A 19,881-nucleotide genomic window follows, 5' to 3' on the forward strand; every position below is an offset into this window, starting at 1 on the left:
CCTGGACTTGCTGCTGCTAGAATAGACTGCTGTGGATTATTCACTCAGTCACCCAAGTTTTTCTGAAAGTTTTCTATTAGTTTCTCTGTAAAGAGACTTATATCAGATGAGACCAATGCACAGTAGCTATTCAGTTCTCAAGGGCTGAGATACTGTCAGTTTACAGTGGCTTAGTAAGTTGCTGTGAGTTGTCACAGTGGCTTTCAGAAACTGTGACCAAGTTCTTATCCCATCCCATGGTAAGGTAACACAGCCTAACTTCAGCTCACTGGAAGAATTCAAAACTCTTATTAACTTGATCCCTTTTAGTTAGTTTAGTTAGTTTACTTTATAAGTTTTATCCAAAGTATATCTGTATATCCGTTTTGTTAATAAAACTGGTAAAATAGCACCAGAGGATTAAAAAGTAATCCATTAATAGTTTCCAGCACTACTTATTTTGAGGCAAAGCTATTTCAAGATCAGTGTGCGTTTTTGTTTTTTTCTTTTTCTTTTTGTCCTCCGCCCTGAAAATAGAGGTTAGTTATGCCACAGAAAAAACAGAGCTGGAAGATGCTGCCAGTCAGCTGGTCAATAATATCTTTCCTCAGTGCAAGACAGAAACCTCTGGCTCTTGCTGAATTTAAAAATCAATAGGAGCCAGGAACTGAGATCTGTTACCTCTTACATATCCCCCCCAAGCTGCTGTCTCTCTGGTATGCTGTTCAAATTCTGTCTGTGTGCTCTCTCTGGAACTCCTGCTCTTGGTTTCAGATCCTTCTACTACAGTATTTGTCCCACCTTATATCTTGGTGCTTTTTATGGTTTGTTTTTATAGTAGGGTAAACTTTAAAGCCTGCTTGAAAACAAAAGCTTGTCAGAATTCAGTATGTAGCCATTACTATTTGATCAGGCAAAATTACAGACCTGAAATTGCATCTGCGTATTCTGGAAATTTGTGAGTCTTGGTTACTTGCATTTTGGAGCAGTTTTCCTGGACGAATGATCCTGGCATTCAGGAGTGTTGCAGTGTTTTCCACTTGCAGGATTGGTAACACTGCAGGGAACAAAACTTTCTGATACTATTTCACTGTTGTGTATGTTTACTCCAATTATTTTGCAATGTATAGTTTAGAATAAAAAGCAGCTGCAGGAAATTCCGAGGTATCATTCAGCAGTAGTTTTAAAGAGTAAAACCAAAAGTGGGGAATACTTGCTTTCAGCTAAAATAAATATAGAGCTAAAAAACTCTGAAAATTTGCTTTGGGATTGTTTTGCTATTGCTGTTGCCAGATAATTTACTTTGTTTCATTTATGCTTTTGTTAAGACTGCATTGATGACGTATCTGGATCTGTTCATACTGTATAAGCATTCTCAGAAGACAGAATTCAGAATTAAGTTCCTTAGTTCTTTTATATTGACTGCTCTTACAGATGATTAGGATTTTAAAAGCAGAATTTACAGTATATTTTTACTGTAGGGATGGGAAAGATTTTGGGTTTATGGGAATTTTTATTTGTCTCAGGCAGGTCAAACAGTCATTTGTCAGTCTTTTGAATGATTCGTTCATACAGGCTAATTTTCTTTTCAGCTGATGGTCAGAAAGAGTGCTTAGTTTAAATGAAAGTATTGATACAGTTAGATTAAAACTTTTGTTAGTGCACAGGCAGCTTGTGCGTTTTTTAATCCCTTAGTGTTGCTTCCACTTTCCAGACCACTAGCTAGTCAGATGTTTTAGAACATTACTTCAAAGTATATATAAAAATAAATCTCTCCACAATATTCAGAAGTGAAAATACATGCCCATTGTTGCACAAAGAGAATACATGCCCATCATTTATGCAAGGAAAAAACTGTGCTAGTGTGAGGATTTTAGTGATTAAAGGATTAAAATAGTTCAAAGTTCTGGTGACGTTTTGTTCTCCCCCGCCCCGCCCCCCCCCAGTGTTTCCAAGACTTTGGTTTCTGTTGGCTTAGTTTGGTGTACATTTGCTTACAGTAATGCACCACAGTGCATAGGATAAGCTTTCAACACAGCGAGTGAGTGCATGGTTGAACTAAGACTGGTCTGCTGAGTTAGATAAGGGAAAATTGATCCCGTTCGTCTTATTTGCAACAGATGTAGACGTGGAGATTCACAAATAGAAAGCATCTCTCTACTGAGTTCTTAGTTTTGGTCAACTGTTGCACTCAATATACCCAGATTTAATGCTGCTGGTTTGGAAAATTAACGTTTTTAGAGTTTAAGGAATTCTTGCCTGTTTGCCATTTGTTAGCAAAAGTACAATGTGGGCCCTTAAGAGGGGCTCCATCTTATCCTGGCTGGCCTTGCTTGTGAAAGTGCTGATGAAATCTTTTACTGAACATTTGAGTCGTAGAGGAAAAGCTGTTTCTCTTCTAAGCAGTTTTGTTTGATTATGGTGTGTTCCTTTGGGGTTTGAAAGGATGGTGACAAAAACACCACCACCCAACCAGACTGAGGGGAGGCGCTTTAAGTGCACTCTCTTCTTTACAGGCATTATCTGCAAGAGGAACAGTTTTGCTGGAGTTGGCAATCAGTTGTTCAGAGACTTTCAGAATAAGTTGAGCAGCTTGCAAGACTTCCTTTCCTAATAGCAACTGTCATGAACACATGATACAGGATGTATTGCACATAAATTTCTAAGGAAGAAGCATAACTCTTTTTTTTTTTTTTTTTTTTTTTTTTTTTTATAAGCTGTTGAAGATTTTTCTAGCTGTCAGGATTGGTTTGTGGTTGCTACATACCATTGTGAATTTTAAAACAGAACATTGTATATCAGTCAACTTTTGGCAATTCTGCAGTGTGTACTCTGCAGGCTTCCATGTATTTTGAATACTGTCAATCTTTTGATTTTTAATGCCCGGTCAGTCTGACTGTTTCAGGCTTTGAGCCCAAGTGGGTTCATAGTCTGCCTGTTTGCTTCATTGTTTTACAGACAATATTGCTTTGTTCTCTAAGTGACAATAGAATTTTCAGATAATTGACACAGGACTTTAAGGAAACGTAAAGTGCAATCAGAATAAACTGGGACATAGTAACAGTGCAGTCTAAGAGATTAAAATATCTGCCTCACAAGTGCTTTTCTCTTAAATTCTTATATAATAGTATCTGTGAATATCAGGGGGTTTTATAACATGATTTAGAATACGCAGTAATAATCTGGACATAAAGTTGATTAGAAAAACCATGATGTTTTACTTTAATGTTTGTTGAAAGATGCCTTACAAATAAATAGCAGTCTTGTTCTTCCTTTAGTGAACATCCCAGTTGAAGTGCAGATTAACAGCTGAAAAGAAAGGCTTGCATGTGATGAGGGAATTGCTCTAACCTTTTGTCTGCTTTTGGTATCTAGTAACAGTCTTTTGTTTAATTTTAACAAAGCATTACATGGTGACTCTAGACTGATCCTAATTATTAGAAGACTTTCCTAAAGTAAACTGACTCTGCATTATAGAAACTCCCATATGTTAAATCAAGTCCTTTTGCTCCTGGAAGATCCCTTGTTTCTCACTCGGCACTGGTCTAGTGGCCTACGTGTGTCAAGCTGGCTCATCCCAGAGGGTTTAACTTCCTTTCAGTTTAGGAATAAGGGCCCTATTCTGTTCTGCTTATCAGTTCTGTGCTGATACGGGTATGTCCCAGATCTTGTCATCACCTTCACTGAGCCTGCTGCAAGCTCCAATGTGAAATTTGTGAGTGAATGCTTGGTACAGTACTTGCAGGCAACTGAACTCCCAGTCTTTTGAATTTGCATAAATTAAAAAAACGAAATTATTTCACTGAAGCTGTTCTTTTGTTGTTTAAAGATAATATGTAAAGTTTGAGACTTGACATGGCAGATTTCTAAAGGTTTTGAAAAATTTGTCTTTGATCGGTTGTGGATTTGGGAGTCCTATTTTTGAAATAATGGCCTCTGTGCAGCTATCGGTAGTCTATGGTAAGCATAAAGAAATGAGAGCCTAATTAACTAAATGATCGAGTAATTTTCACTCTGAAAAAGATTTACTAGTAGTAGAAGCAACTCTGGTAACTTTTGTAACGAATGGTCTTCGTGCTTTAAGGGAAGCATTCAGGTATGTGGCTCCTAGAACAAAGCAGGACAGGAAAGTAAAGATTTCTTCCTGCAAAAGTGTCTGAAAGATAAGAATTACTTTTTGCTTGAATAAATTTCATAAAACGTAAACTACCATACCGGTGCCCTCTTTTTCAAAAGAGAAAAGCCATAATGAAGTAAAATTTACATGAGTATATTTTTAAAGTAGTTTTACCCAGCTCAGTTTGAGTTACTTTGACTTTACATTTTTGCATCCTGGCATACTGTAACAAATCACTGTACATGTTTAATAAGTGTCTGTAGGTCTGGGTTTGTTTTAAAAGCTTGAGAAATCTTCTGATACAAATTTGTTAACTTTCTTTTATACAATAAACTTCTCAGTTTAATCCAAAGAGTATTAACCCTTTCATTTCACCTTTTATTAAAAATCAAAGTTAGAAGACATCAAAAAAACCCACACAAATTAAATTTCAGTATCTTTACAGTCTTTTAAACATTAAATGGAAAATGTTACTATTCTTAATTTTAGTTTTTGAGGGGAAATATATTGAAGGAGTCATAAATGCATTCTGCTAATTGTTGCATTTAAGCATTTCACCTATGCTGCATTATGTTACCATTAAAGGATTTCATTTTTCAACTTAGTGCCTGTAAAGGTTCTGCCAGAACCTTTGTTGTTTCAACATAATTTCCATTTGTTTACTTCCAAGTTGCAAAGTGTTGGTTCTGCTTGTACTAAATCATCTGCAATGAAACCAAGTAACAGTCCTAGTGTGCTCTGACACCCTGTGCCTTGATGTGAGTATGGTGGGTTTTTTTTAATGGGACATAGTGCTACAGAAGCACATAGCTGTCAAAATCGTTAGGCTCTTTCAGACTGTTCCTCACTCTGTTTTAACTCTTAGTGATGCCAGATTTTTAGTTGAACCTGAATCATATGTAAAGCAAGTAGGGGTATATTCTTTTAGAAATCCTCCGGCAAAAGTGTTTGGTTTTTTCCCCCCAGTTTTAAAACTATTGTGGAATGAAATGACATTTAAAGAATGCCCATTGAAACAAGAAACTTGATTGCTGTTTTAAAATCCTGTGCATTGGTATTTAATTTAGTAGCTTAAGCTTTTGCATATTTTTGTTTTACGTTTTATTCCGCTATTTTTACAGTTCTTACACCATGAAGGAAACAAAAAGGAAAAAGTGTTTTTGGTGCCTCTTTTAGGTGTTTAGAGATACCTCTATGTTAAGAACATCGTAGCTTAGACATTCGAGGATACTATGTGATTGACAGGAGATGCTCATTGGAAGAGGGAGGCAGAAATGTATTTCAGATCTGTGATGCATTATCGGTGGATGAACTTCAGGCTCTGGGGTTTTTGTTACAGCTCTATTTAAGCTGGGGCAGTGCATCTCAGAAAGCACCTACAGAGTATAGATGTTGGGAATTATAGATGTCAGAGAAGGAGGCTGTTAGCAGTCAGTTTTAATGAAGAAATAGCTTTCAGTATGCTAACAGAAAGTTGGTGCTTGGTTAAATTGCCAGGAGGAGCAAATGCCTAAAATGAAGAGTGTTCATTTGCAACAGGAGAAGTCTAAATTTGCCATTTAAGCACCAATGACATGAGGGAATGTTTAAGGGGTTTTGTGAGGATGTAGCTACATCTATGTTTATGGTGGGTTTTCTCCTTTCCTACACAAATGTTTAAGCCTGCCTTCATTTTGCAAATATGTGTGAAGCTGCTTGTCCTGTACACCAGGTTGAACATGTAATGGAAGAGCAGGCAGCATATTGAGCTTGTGCCTCTGGTGTGTTTGGAGGACAGTTAGGAGCACGAGGGAGCTAGTCTCCCCTAGCAGCTGGCTTACGGAAGTAGGGCTTTATTGCTCTTTTCTTGCAAAATCAGTAGGGTTATATATCAGCTGCCCTAGAGCATTTCCTAAAAGTTTTGAAATTGGTAAGATGAGACAAGCAAAGGTTATGTCGTGGAGAGCCATACTAGAAGATATGTTTCACCCCAGTCATCTCTGAGTTGAAAACTTCTCCCTTCGCAAGATTATTCCGATTTCCTTTCACTCCCCTTCCATTATATGGTCGGCAATAGCATTTACTTAAAGCAGCATGGTGGAAAAGAATTATAGAAGGAAATTAACTTGATGTTAGTTAGGTTTCCCCAGCAAACAGTTTAGGAAGGATTACTGAAGGAACAGATAGCAGTTAAGTACTGAGCTTTATGTGAGTTACGTCTGTAAACATCATTTGTGCTTTTGAAAATCTTCAAATGACAAGGTGTGTTTGTGCTGTTGCAACTGGTGTTTTGTGGTAGTCTGTGGCGCGAGCAGAATGCAAAGCACGGCTGGAATTTGGATTTGTGGTAGGGCTTTAGGCATGGCAGGAAGCCAGAAACATGGTTTTTCTGTAGTCGGTAAGTGCTTTTGAGGAAATGTTGAGGACAGTGGTGAACTTACATTTTTAGGAGTTATACTCTGTGTGTGGTTTTTCTGTCCCTTCACTGTTGCCCATATTAGTTTCTTCTGTATGTTGACAGAGTTTATACTGGTCAGTGAGAGTGGTACAGAACTTGCAATGAATGTTGCCTCTCAAAATCAGATTGTTCGTTGTTATTATTACCATAATTGTGTGTCTCTGCTTGTTTCAAGTCTTTTGATTTCAGAGCTTCATTTTTCACACAGTGTATCTCCTTCATGTGGACTCATTGTTACTGGAATAATACAGGCGTTGTGTTCTCTGGCTGTACAGAATCAAATATTTTTTCCTTCTTTTTGTCAGCAAAAACATGCAGATGCTGTGTTGGGTTGGGCAACATGAGAACTGGCCAGTGCTCCAGAATGCGCTAGTAAGGCTTTTATGATTTTGTACAGCTCTGATCATTATTAGCATTGTAACATTTGTCTTCATTTTTTCCTGTAATAAATCATCTGCTGAATCTTTTCACTTCAGCAAAGTCATCTTTGAGCATCACTAAAATGGCAATCCAAAATTACTATATGAGGAAGAGTATGGCTTTTTAAACTAGCTTTATGCATTTAAATCTAGAGAGCATAATTGATGATTGTCTGAAATAACTGGCAACTCCTCTATTCAAAAATCCTGACAAAATTTAACCATTTTCTTTAGAAGAGCAATCTGCTGTTTCTGAGAGACTGCTTATCAGATCCCATTGCACAAAGAGAGCTATAGGACGTACTGGTCTCTTTCTTTAGAGCATGGGAGAATCTTTGTTTATTTAAAAAAAAAAAAACAAACAGTACAACTGGTTCATCACCAGAGCTGCTATTTCTTGATTTTGTACATCTGTTGGAACTGGCAAAAATGCTGTAATACGCATTCTTTCCAGAGAAAGGGTGGAGGGGAAAGCTTGTAGTCATAGGCTTGGCTGTGTTTACTTCCTACTTTATTTTATTTTTTCTTTTTAAAAAAAACCCACCTTCTTGCCTGAAATGAGTGCTTTGATTGCTGTTCGTGTTGTTCATAGACTCTCCTGGCTTGGGGAGGATCGCACTTTCCACTGTCCTAGTAGTATCTGTGTGAACATACAAATGTTAGTAAGTATGCAGTTAAAATAACGGTTTCAAGGTTTTTCTTGCGCTTCTAGACATATAAACTTAATTTATTGTCAGCCATAGGCTATAGGATTTGTGTATCTGTAGTATATTTCAGACTCTGTCTACCAGCTGCATTTATCTATGATACAATATCATGCCAAGATCCTGGAGAGAAGGATGTTCCCTTCTGTCATCATTGTTGAGCAGTTTTTTCAGTTTCACCTTTTTTCTTTAGATAAGGGAATGTTTTAGTTCATTTAATGAGAATCAGCGGCTGTAAAACTATTAGATTTGTTTTGAGAACAGAAGCAGGTAAAGCATCCAAGATTCCTTTTGACTAGATTTTAGGCTGAAAATGTTCCCTTAGGAGGGAAGGAAGAGTATGTTATGTTCTTGAAATATGCTTTATTTTAGACCCTGGGAATAAAACAAGATTTTTTGGATAGTGTTCCACAGAAGCAAGATTTTCCTTTATTAAGAGGAGGGGGAAAAAAAAAAAGAAAAAAGTAATAATAATTCAGCATTTGAAAAAATAGAATATAGTGGCTTTTAAATTTTTTCTTAAAAAAACAACAACAACAAAAAATCTAGTGGCCCAAAACGTAAGACCTCTTTTTAGAAAACCAGGAGATGAGGGTTTTTTTTGTTGATTGGAGTTTTTTTGTTGGTTGGGGAGGGGGGGGTGTTCTTTCTTTCTTTTAAATTCTTACACTTGAGGAACGTAATATTCTTGTGGGGTACTACTGTACTGGATGGTAGTATAAATTGAATAGTGTTGACTTGGCTACCTTCTAGTACATATATAATACCAAGCTACAGTAGTCTGAAGAGGGCCCAGCAGTGGGTTTGCTGCACGCGTTGCTCTGGCGAGCTGGACAGCCCGTGGGCTATTTCTGTGTTTCCTCTTTGGAGAGGGATTCCTGTTTCCGCTGCTAGTCAGTCTTCCTCTGAAACTTCCTAGTCTTGACCCAGTCATCTCAGTGATCCCGTCCCGAAGACATACAGCACATGGTTGTTTTTCAGCCGGTCTCTAGCTGGTGTGCAGACTGCCTGGGCTCTGGTAAATAGAGGCATTCACCTCGGTCAGTGTTGGTTTTTCGCCTCCCTTTCGTCTTCTCCATACCAAGATGTATAAGTTAGAAATTATATTTTTGTGTCATCATCAGTGGCCCTCTGCATTCCTTCGTTTCTACCTTTTGCCTTCTTTTTAGTATCCAGTTTCTGATTTTATCATCCTATGGTAAAATCATAGAAACTCAGTGCACCCCTTTCTGGGAGGTAAGTTGGGAAACACTGAGGAAGGAAATGATGCCAGCAGTAGTTGCATCCAGATATGCAACACTGATGTCACATAAGAAATGCCTTCTCGTTCTTCTATTACAGAAGCAGTTCACTGAGAGTTAGAAAAATTCCTCTTGTACAATCAAGCTTCCAAGAAGTGGGAATATTTACATGTTTGAGGGAAGTGAGTGTTTTTTGGTTGGAGGTGATCTGCCACTTTTTGTAGCAGTCTCCTCTGTTGGAGGAAAACAGGAAAACACCTTTCTTTCTCTCTCCTTGGAGCCAGTCAGTTAAGTGACAGGGAACAGGAGGAAATCGTTGCTGTTGTCTTGTACATAGGGAATAATTGAAGCTTGATATGTGATGGGAAGCTGGTTTTTGGGCTTTTTTTTTTTTTTTTTAAATAAAAATCAGTATGATGAAAAATTCAAATGTCATCACCTTAACTCTAGTCTTTGCTTGAATTGCAGTATGGAAGTTGAAGGGCAAGACAGTGTTGGCTGTCACTCTCTGCTTCCTGAAATATTCAGGTGCCTGACATTATAAATATGCATCTGCATACTTCTCTGAGAACCCTTAGGTTTTGAGAATATCTTGAGTTGTTTAGCCACAGTGACTTAATTTCTGCTGGCAGTCTAAATAGATTCAAAACACACACAAAAAATCTTTCGTTTCTTTTAATTAACTATATTGGGTTTGTACGTGACCTTCTCACATGTGTGGAAAATGTAAGGCAGAGAAAACAGAAAAGTTTCCAATGCTGTAAGCCTGTTACTATGCCTTATAGAAGAACTTGTTAGGCATTTAGTTGTCATCTTGGGTTATGGTAACTTCTACACATGCGTGCACACACACACACACCACCCTGTTTAGGGGGCAGGGGAGTGAAGATGCCGTTCTCGGCACTGTTTAAGTGTAACAAAGATAGTCCTTGACCACAGGGAAATTTCAGGCTTGTTAAGATGAGAAGGATGTAAAGGATAGAAAAAGGTGACAGAAAAAAGTATTGGGTCAGATGGTGAGGAGCACGTGGTAGTAATATGAATAACAGGTCATTAGAGTGCTGTGATCTTTCAGAACCAAAAGTGATGGATGTGATTCTAATCTATCTATTTTTTCATCTTTCCTCCTAATATAGGGAATTCCTCTGAAGAATTTGCTGGAAGCGGATACATGTGAATTTTCTGCATGAAGACTCTCAAACTGGATTACATAATAATATGGCTGTATCCTCTGACTCCATTATTTTGATCCTTAAAAATGATTAGGGTTGTATATGAAATTTAACCCATTTCTGATGAGTGACCTAGACATGAGTTTACATCGGCAAATGGGCTCTGATCGGGACCTCCAGTCTTCTGCTTCCTCTGTGAGCTTGCCGTCAGTTAAAAAGGCACCAAAGAAAAGAAGAATTTCATTGGGCTCTCTTTTTCGGAGAAAAAAAGACACAAAACGCAAGTCTAGGGATTTAAATGGAGGTGTTGATGGAATTGCAAGTATTGAAAGTATTCATTCAGAAATGTGTACAGACAAGAACTCTATTTTCTCCACGTGTACCTCTTCTGATAACGGAACAACCTCTAGCAGCAAACCAAGTGGAGACTTCATGGAATGCCCCTTGTGCCTTTTGCGGCACTCTAAGGACAGGTTCCCAGAGATAATGACTTGTCACCATAGATCTTGCGTGGATTGCTTGCGTCAGTATCTCCGGATAGAAATCTCCGAGAGCAGAGTTAATATTAGCTGTCCAGAATGCTCAGAACGATTTAATCCTCATGATATTCGTTTGATATTAAATGACGACATCTTGATGGAAAAATACGAAGAGTTTATGCTTAGGCGATGGCTGGTTGCAGATCCTGATTGTAGGTGGTGCCCAGCTCCAGATTGTGGGTATGTATTTTTTCCCCAATATCTGCAAAAAAGTGACAGTATAAATAGATAATGTTCATAGCATTATGCTTTTTGAAAAATTAATTGCTTTAATTCAGCATTTTGTTATGTGTTGTATGAGTAGGTAGCAGGCAGAATTCTCTTTAAAAAAAAAAAAACTAACAAAACCCAAAACAACAACAAAAAAACCCCTCCAAACCCAAGTCACAACCCACCTTCCAAAATAAAACCCTTCCTCAAGTAGGATTTTTTTTTTTTCCTGCACAGAGGGAATTTCAGCAATGTCATGAAACTTATTGGTAGGTGGTTGCTATGTGTCTACAGCAGGCAAAAAAAAAAAAAGATGTTGCACTGCCAAGGCAACAGTGCAAAGCTCAGACTAAAGAGAATTGAAAATTTGGTGACTGTACTTTTAACTTAGTCCATTTCTTAAAGCACAGTGGGTATTTTGGTTTTTTTAACTGTGAAAAATGATTGAAGGTTTGCTTTCAATAAACAGGCCTCTCCAGCTTCAGATATCTTCCATCTTGTGGCTGGTTGAGACACCACTTGTTGCCTGTCAGCAGGATTCTGATGTAAGATAATAATCAGCTTGTTCCTGCTTACTATCTGAGGAACATAATGCTTTAACATTGCTTTAATACAGTTCTGAAACCATTCTGAATTCTGACATGAGTAGGCTGAATACTACGGAGCAGCTCATCATGCTTTTCTGCTGTTGGTGTCTCATAATGCCATTCTTCAGCAAGTTGCTTTATTAGAGATTGTTTGCATTATCATAATGTCTAAAGGTTATAGCCATGACTGCGATCCAGATGTGCAGTGCACACTGAAAACTCGTAGAAGATGGCATCTCTGTTTCAAAGCCTCCCTGATGAGCCATAAGTAGAAAGAAAAAAAGAAAGAATGTTGGAAGAGAACAAGCAAAATAGGACTGACTGTTAGGTAGATTAAATATTCAAATATTAATGTTCAGGTGCTCAATGTTTAGGAGGCTTTCAAATTTAAATGATATGTTAAGAAACATATTGAAATACAATTTTGCTTTCCTACTTTAAATGAAACAGAATATGCTAATGGGGGTCAAAAGCAGGGACTGGAAAGGTGATAGTTTCTTTGGTCCTCTGGTCCAAAGTGGATGGCATTGCTGTGGTATAGTTTGAGCAGAGAAGAAAAAATGACTTCAGAGATGGATTGGTTGCATGAGCTTGTAACAGAGTCATGTGGACAAAACCAGTACAGCTTGCTCTTAGTATTTCGATACTGCAAAAGAAAACAACCACTAGAAGGCATTATTTGATAGGCAGAAGTATGCTTTGCTCAAGTTTCCCTGAGTTTTCATGTTCTGGACAGACTTGTTACTCGAGGTAAGGGGAAGCATGTAAGAACTGTTAAACCATTTTCTGTTAAACCATATTTCAGTGATTCAGATACTTTTTTAGTACTTTAGTAAGTAGACTAAGGCAGATTTGTTTAATGGAGACTTTCACCTTGCTTATTTTTTTGTGCCTCGGTTTCTAATCTGTTTTAAAAAAAAAAAAAATCCTAAGTATCTTTAAATGGTCAGAAACTGTAATGATAATTGCTATAGATAATACCATTATAAAAATAAAAAGCGGGTCGTCAGAGCAAAGGTAAAGTTCTGTGCAGTCGTGTGGGACCACAGCAATGTATTAGTATATAGCAAAAATTTAAATCATTGCTCCAGAACTGCCTACTGCATGCTCCTTACTCTGAGGGTGGAATCCTGTGGAAAACACAGTATATTGCCAGGCAGCTAAACTATGCCAGTGTTTATGTATGAGAGGAACATAGTAGTACTCTATGGGCGACCTTAACTGTACCTTTGATAACACGACTTTTTCCTAATGTATTTCATGTGGTAGGGAAATGCTTCACAGTGATAGATGGATTCTGTTTTTAATGCACAGATAGTACGCCCTCACTGAATTCTCATTACTAGTTTAAAATCGGATTAAGTTGGTTACTTGGATACTTCTCAGCAGGATCATTCTTTATGGTTGTCATCCAAAAGAAGCAAGAGCTCCTGCAATCATGTTTTGTCTTTTTCCCATCTTTCTCCTGATTGCTTTTGAAACCTTTAGCACCTTCAGATAAGTTGGGCGGAGGGGGTTGAGTGTTCAGCATAAGTTAATCTAAGAATTTTCGAGGAAAAAAATATAGTACTTGAGCAGAAGAGACCATCAATAACGCCTCCAGCAAGAGAAATACCTGCATATGAATCCTAGCTACCTTTTTAAATTTGGCCTTCCAGGCAGCCAGCGCAGCACCGTCTGGCAAGTCGATAATGTGCCTAGCTGGGAGCCTGCTGCAGCACTGGTCTTTCACCTCGCTGTTAGCCAGGGGAGCTGGGAGAAAGCACCCACAGGGAGGTGGGAGGGAGAAGTGGAAGCAGTATAGAAAGTAGTAACAGGGATTTAATGTTGTGGAGCATAGGAGGAGGATGGAGGAAGGAATTGTACAGGCGTGAGGTTTAGGGGAGCAAACACTATTCAGACTTTCACTGAACAGCCTATGCTAACAAACATTGTTTCAAGATGAGGTATCACATACAGTACACACAAACTTCAGATCAGCAGACATTTGCTTTAACAATTATGTGGTACAACAGTAGCCACAGTTTCTAATTGCTTTGGCAATTGTAATCAACTTGTACAGTATGCAATTAAAACTGAGGGCTTTTTTTTTTTTTTCTGAACAGTTTTTGATAGGTAGTACTGGCAGAATGCATTAGGGTTGTGATGGTAGCTGACCTGATTTCAGCGTGGATCAAATATTTCATGAAGGAGCTGGATGGAATGCATTTACTAAATTTGCAATTAATCCCAAAGTAAGAGAGACACAATAACTTCAGAGGGTAGCATTATTTCCTAAAGTTGTCTTTAAAATTGGAAATAAGTACTGTAATAATAGGAAATAGGTGCAAAGTAGAGCATTTTGGTAGGAAAAATTTACTGCACAAATAGGTAAAAGAAGGAACTGAGTGGATGGTGCATGACAGTGCTTCAGTTCTCCTCAGCATTGATGAAACATCCCATGTAATACTGTTTCAGGGTTTGGGCATCACACTTGGACAAAGGTCTGGACCAGATAAAGAACAAATAATTATAAAAACTTTGATCCCTGAGGGGAAAAAAAAAAAAAGAGGAAGGAAAAAAAAAGGAGGGAAGCTAGTATGTTATAGTGGGTTTTTTCATACATCGTGGGCTGCTGTGTTCTCAGGAAACAATAAAGAATAGTTAAGTAGTAAATATCTCTTTTTCAACTGTCTTTCACTCTATTTGGTTAAAAACAGGTCCTAGAGATGGCAAAACTGGAACCAAACATATCTTGAAACAAAGTTAACTGCAGTATTAAGTGTATTACTACTACTTCTCCTGTCCCAGTGGAGAACTTCTTATGATCTTCCGAACAAGAGAACTACGGATTAGTTTGGAGGAGAACCTCTGTTGCAGTAGTTATGCCCTGGACAAGCTGCCTGGAAGCTGTCAGGTCTCTAGCACTAAAGCAGTCTAATGCCAGAAATGGTCCATACTGCTGGCACACACGGTCTTTCTGACCCTGGGCTACTTCATCCTTGGCTTTTGTTGCAAGCTCAAACGCATCCTGACCGTTGTTGTTACCTGACATACTGTAAAAGTCTGGACCAGCTGCAGCCTACCTGCAGTGGCTTGGTAGGGGACGCTGGGAAATATGTGATCCTTCCCTGGGGAAGGAGCACGGATAAGGAAACCTCTTGGACTTTGTTCCAGACTAATTTTTTGAGATTATTCATATCGGTTTTCCGATGTCATTTTAACAAGCTTTAGTGAATCAGTATTCCAAACGTGTTCTGTCTTTTCTTCTGTCTGAATTATTTAATGGTTTTGCTCTGAGATTGTATTGCTGACATTATTAGAAGAGAGCAGCGATTCCTAGATTTTCTTATCTTTGTCAGGTAAAAAGCAGATTGGGCAAAAGAGTACAAATTCTTCATTCCTCTTCTCACTGTACATCCTTTCTTCAATTAATTGATCTTTGCCTCTGGTTTTTGTTTTACTCATTATTACCTTGAATTTGGTTGTTTGTCCCTTCTCTCGGCCTAACAAGAACTTTTGGCTTTCACATCACATGTAAAATGAATGAGAAATGTTGAAATTAAACCTCTAATCTCGTACAGTTTGAACTGAGATTTGCTTTGATCTAAAAAGTTACTTTCTAAAGGTATGCCAATATATCAGTCCCAAATGGGGAGTGCTTTCAGGGATGCGCCCGTTCTTTATTAGCACACTTGAGATTCTTTGATATAACGTTAGTGAGTCTTGGATGTATCCCTGTATGTTGAAGAAGCATTTGGATCAGAGTCTCTTTGTGTACATACAAAGCAATTATCTCTTCAGTTGCAGTAAGTGGGGAAAATAGAGATGATTAACTTGGCAACAATATAGAAGAGTCTAGCAATTACTGAAATAAATTTTTACTTGGAAAGTAAGAAATATTCGAAAACAGACAAGCATATATCTCATTTTTATTTGTAACTGCATCATCTGTAAATTAAAGGTTGAAAACTCCTATTTGTTTGCAGAACTTCTGGGGGGGGGAACCTCAAACATGCTGTTTTAAAACGCTAATGCAAGGCATAGGATTTGCATTAACTTTACAGAGCTTCAGATCTGGCTACTCTAAAATGAAAATAGCTAAATTTTCAGATAGATATGTGAGTGGGAATAATTTTTTTTTAGTATCATTACTGATAAAGAATATTTTGAGTTAATTTATGTAACTGCTATAAATTGGGCAGAGGATAAAAATAAGCAATTTAGTCCTTTAAAATAAAATTACGTTCATTTGAACAGCCATAAATTTAAGCCCTGCTGCATTTATAAAAGTTTTGACATCTATTCAGGGGGACTGTTCATGTGAATAAAACTATACATCTGTTCTAAGTGTTCACACCAGTGGACCTAGTATTTTCTATTTAAAAGAAGGCTATTGCATAAAATTATTGAAAAAATTACAATGGGTAGGAATTAAGGTGTATGTGTATATACATTTATATTTAGTATTAATATGAACTATAATACACATTGTATTTTTATCATGTGAACTTTAAAATGCAAACCTGATGGAGGAATTGATTTGTGGCAACAACTCTGTCATTGTATAGAATTGTTCATGTAGAGTCTGATTACAAAATAGTGTAACACAGTTTTGTAAGTCTCAATGTTTTTGGAGCTTTTTGCTCAATGGTATTGTCAGAGTAAAGGTCACAATGAGGCCCTGAACTCTTACCAATTTCTGCATTTACAGTTTGAAATGTATTTTTAAAAATTATCAGAAAAATGAAATTGTCTTAATAATTGAGAAACCGAAATCCTTATTTATAAAATAGTTGCTTTGGTTTTTTGACATTTTAAAATATAAAGAATAAACAAACATCTATTTAAAGTAGATAGTGGTATGGGTAGACATGCCCATAGTGACTGGGACACTTTTGAAACTATATAACTTTTTCTAGTTGCTTAAATACTTTTTTGGTTTTATTGGCCCACTCTTCTGAACTGTGGTTGCTTTGTGACCGTAAACCTTACAGTACTGTATTCAGCCTTAAATACCGTATATTTCAGTACTGCATGAAGTTATTAAGGTGGAGGAGAGCAAAGTGTTAACACTGATTGTAGTATTTCTTTTTATTTCTTAGTCTAATGCAATAGCGATAGAGTTATGTAAGGAGGTGGCAAGGAACCTGTGCTGGCCACCTAATGTCAACTCCTGATGTCCACTGCCTTTGTACCTGCTTCAGCTGCTCTGGCAGCTGTCTTGTCTGCTTCGGTCTATAGATAGGACTGTTTTTATTAACAAAATTCTCTCTTGCCCCTCTTGATCATTCAAGATATGCTGTGATTGCTTTCGGATGTGCCAGCTGTCCCAAACTTACGTGTGGACGAGAAGGCTGTGGAACTGAGTTTTGCTATCACTGTAAGCAGATTTGGCATCCAAACCAGACCTGCGATGCTGCTCGCCAGGAGAGAGCTCAAAGTCTGCGCCTGAGAACAATTCGTTCTTCGTCTATTAGTTACAGCCAGGAATCTGGAGCAGCAGGTATTTATGATTAGGATATTGTGTCTGTAAAGTATCTTTTTAGTACATTTGCACAATTAACTCTAAAAAGGAAAGAACTGAATAGTAGCATGGTAGATACTAGCTGCTTTGTCTTTCAGAAACATAAAATATACAATTTTAAGTTTGAATTCAAATTTTAAATGTTATAATTTGAAGTACTCTGTGACCACAGCATCTGACTTCAATCTTACAGGCTCGTCAGCATTTTAAATTCTTCCTTTGTAGCTGAAAAATGTGAAGTCAAAGGAACTTGCTGCAAAGCATTCTCTGTGTTTGGCAGGCTGACTTCATCAGTTGTATCACTTACACACTGGGAACACTTATTTTCTCCACTGTAGGTGAAATTTCACAGGGCTGCTAATAATAAAAGCTGTTAAAAATAAAACTCAAACCTACTGATTTTCTGCCTTCAAAAGAGACTATTAGTCTGATGCCAGCTCTGATGTTTGACATCTGTTTGTTCATACTAATTTCTGTTTTTCAATAAAATGCTCATCTGTCTTGGCTACTAGAAAGCAAACAATTCCATCTTCTTAAAATTGAACTTGTTTGTAACCCCCCAAAAAACAGGATAAACTATTCAGAGTAGTATTTTGCAGAGCAAGAGTCCAGTTTGCTATTGATAAGAATTGGCTCTGAGTTTCACCAAACTCTGGTCTGTTTAGCAGCTTTTGTGCCTGCCTGAGCAAACAAGGTAGATATTTGGCGAAAAGAGTCTCTCTTGCACCTTGAATGTAGTTAGAGCTGTCGTTCTCCAATCCAGCCCTAGACTTTGGAGTCTCTAATTTGTTGTTTGTGCTGGCTCATTTTAACAAGGCACTCCATCTTGTCTTAAAAATTGGCATCTTGCTCCAGTTTTCAAAAAAATTTTAAAATAAACTTTAAATAAATGAGCACGCTAGCTCCTTTCCTTGCCCTTTCAGTCACTCCCAGCATGAACAGCAGCAGCTCTGCCATACCTGTGCTGTAAGAACATGCTCGGTTTAGTTACTGCCCTGTAAATTGTGCATCTGTTCCCATCTGGGAATAGCTAGTGCATCCTTTCAGCTGCTCACTGTCCTTTTGCACTGGAGTTGGTAGAGGTACTGTTTCTGCTGGTTCTGCACCTCTTTGGATATTCTTTATACCAAGTATAACCCCTCTTTTCCCTTTGTCGTACCTAGTAGCACAGAGACAGTAGACTTGGACTTCTGCACTAGGAGCTGCAAGTTAGTTCTGCTGCTGTGAGTAAATAGCTTGTCCCAAAGTGCAGATGCTAACCAGTAATGTGAAGGAACGAAGATCACAACTGTGGTTGTGTCAGTATACAAGTATTTCACTGTTGCTCAATGAACCCTTGTTTGTTAATGATAGAGCTAGTCACTTAACTGTGTTTTTCAATATTTGAGTTGGGAACAAGGAGAGCCTCCAGAATTTTCTTTTTGCTACAATATCTTTTCCTAGGGAGTAAGTATTAAGTAGGGCTGTGAAAAGGACTCAAGAGGAGGTTGGTGATACCAAAGAAATGCACTTAACGTGGAAGGGGAGATGGATTTAAGATAAGAAGAAGAAATAACAGAGTGGAGACTGAATATTCAAGTAAAAGATTCATAACGGCATGAAATGTAAAAAAGGATTATATTTAAAGAGACCGTATTACCAGTCCTGTACTAACATACATATTTAATGTCCGACTCTAATATATATTGCATTAAGCTTAGAAAATTCTTGAACAGAGTGTATGCATTAACTATTCAATAACTTGAATGTGATCTAATATGCCTTGATATCATGAGTTTTACTTGGTCCAAGGTTTACAAATGCAAATAGCTATCAAGTCGTTGCCAAATTAAGATTTGTAAAGCAAACTTATAATAAACTACTTCCGTTTTTCAGATAATGGTTCAATCAGTTTTCCCAAAGTATGTCTATATTTTGATTAAATCTGCTTGTCTAAAGAACTGATGTGATCTTAATATTCATTTTTAAACAGCTGATGACATAAAGCCATGCCCACGCTGTGCTGCTTATATAATAAAAATGAATGATGGAAGCTGCAATCATATGACTTGTGCTGTCTGTGGCTGTGAATTCTGTTGGCTATGTATGAAAGAGATCTCAGATTTACATTATTTAAGGTACATTTAAGAAAAAACAGATCTATGTGGTTGGTGATTTCTTTTCTAAAGTATATAGAAGTAGATTCTTGGGTGCTCTAAGTCTGGCTTTCTTCCTGTTGGAGTAGAGAATCACAGTTGAAGTATCCATATCTGAGAATTAAGTTAGTTTTCAATGCATGTATTGAAATTAGTGCTTTGTTATTTTAAAATATTTGCCTAAGATTCATGCATGCAATATGTACTTAGTACAACAAATGAAGCATTTTAGATGAACATACCCACTTTTTTTACTGATATCTTAATATTGCTGTATTGTCTTCGTAGTAAGCAATACAAAAACTCTGATTGTTTAAGTTACCTGTGAACCACAGATTGGCATGTGGTAATATGCAATATGCTTCTCTTTATGTTGCAAAATATGCTGTAAAGGCAAAAAAAAAATCTGAAGAAATTATAACTGATGATTTGGTATCCATAACATCTGTAACTTGAACCTAAGAACAATAATTTTGTAACTAGAGAACAGTTCAGTACTGTATAGTTATGTTGATTTATTTACAATTTCTTTACAGTTTTCTTCTTTCTGTTAGCCCATCAGGTTGCACATTTTGGGGAAAGAAACCATGGAGCCGTAAGAAGAAAATACTGTGGCAACTAGGGACACTTGTTGGAGCTCCTGTAGGAATTGCCTTAATAGCTGGCATTGCTATTCCTGCTATGATTATTGGAATTCCTGTGTATGTGGGACGTAAGGTAAAATGTGCTACAACTCCTAACATGCTTCAGGTTTGACCTTCTGCATTGTATGACTTGGGTAATACTATGTTCAGTTGGCTGTCTTCACCAGCTCTTAAAAAACAAAACAAAAAAA

General features: G+C 37.5%; 1 protein-coding gene across 3 annotated transcripts in view; it reads left to right on the plus strand.

The window, feature by feature from the left end:
• The window catches only part of RNF19A (ring finger protein 19A, RBR E3 ubiquitin protein ligase), a 59,947-nt gene that overhangs the window by 28,090 nt on the left and 11,976 nt on the right, over positions 1 to 19,881 (plus strand). For all 3 annotated transcript variants that reach the window (XM_050891334.1, XM_050891333.1, XM_050891335.1), the window contains 4 exons: positions 10,034 to 10,788; positions 16,682 to 16,890; positions 18,884 to 19,028; positions 19,601 to 19,763. In XM_050891334.1, coding sequence (XP_050747291.1) covers positions 10,172 to 10,788; positions 16,682 to 16,890; positions 18,884 to 19,028; positions 19,601 to 19,763 — 1,134 coding nt within the window. In that variant the 5' untranslated portion in view covers positions 10,034 to 10,171. The remainder of the gene's footprint in view (positions 1 to 10,033; positions 10,789 to 16,681; positions 16,891 to 18,883; positions 19,029 to 19,600; positions 19,764 to 19,881) is intronic.

Source organism: Gymnogyps californianus, chromosome 2 (assembly GCF_018139145.2).
Source record: "Gymnogyps californianus isolate 813 chromosome 2, ASM1813914v2, whole genome shotgun sequence".
NCBI classification, from domain to species: Eukaryota; Metazoa; Chordata; class Aves; order Accipitriformes; family Cathartidae; genus Gymnogyps; species Gymnogyps californianus.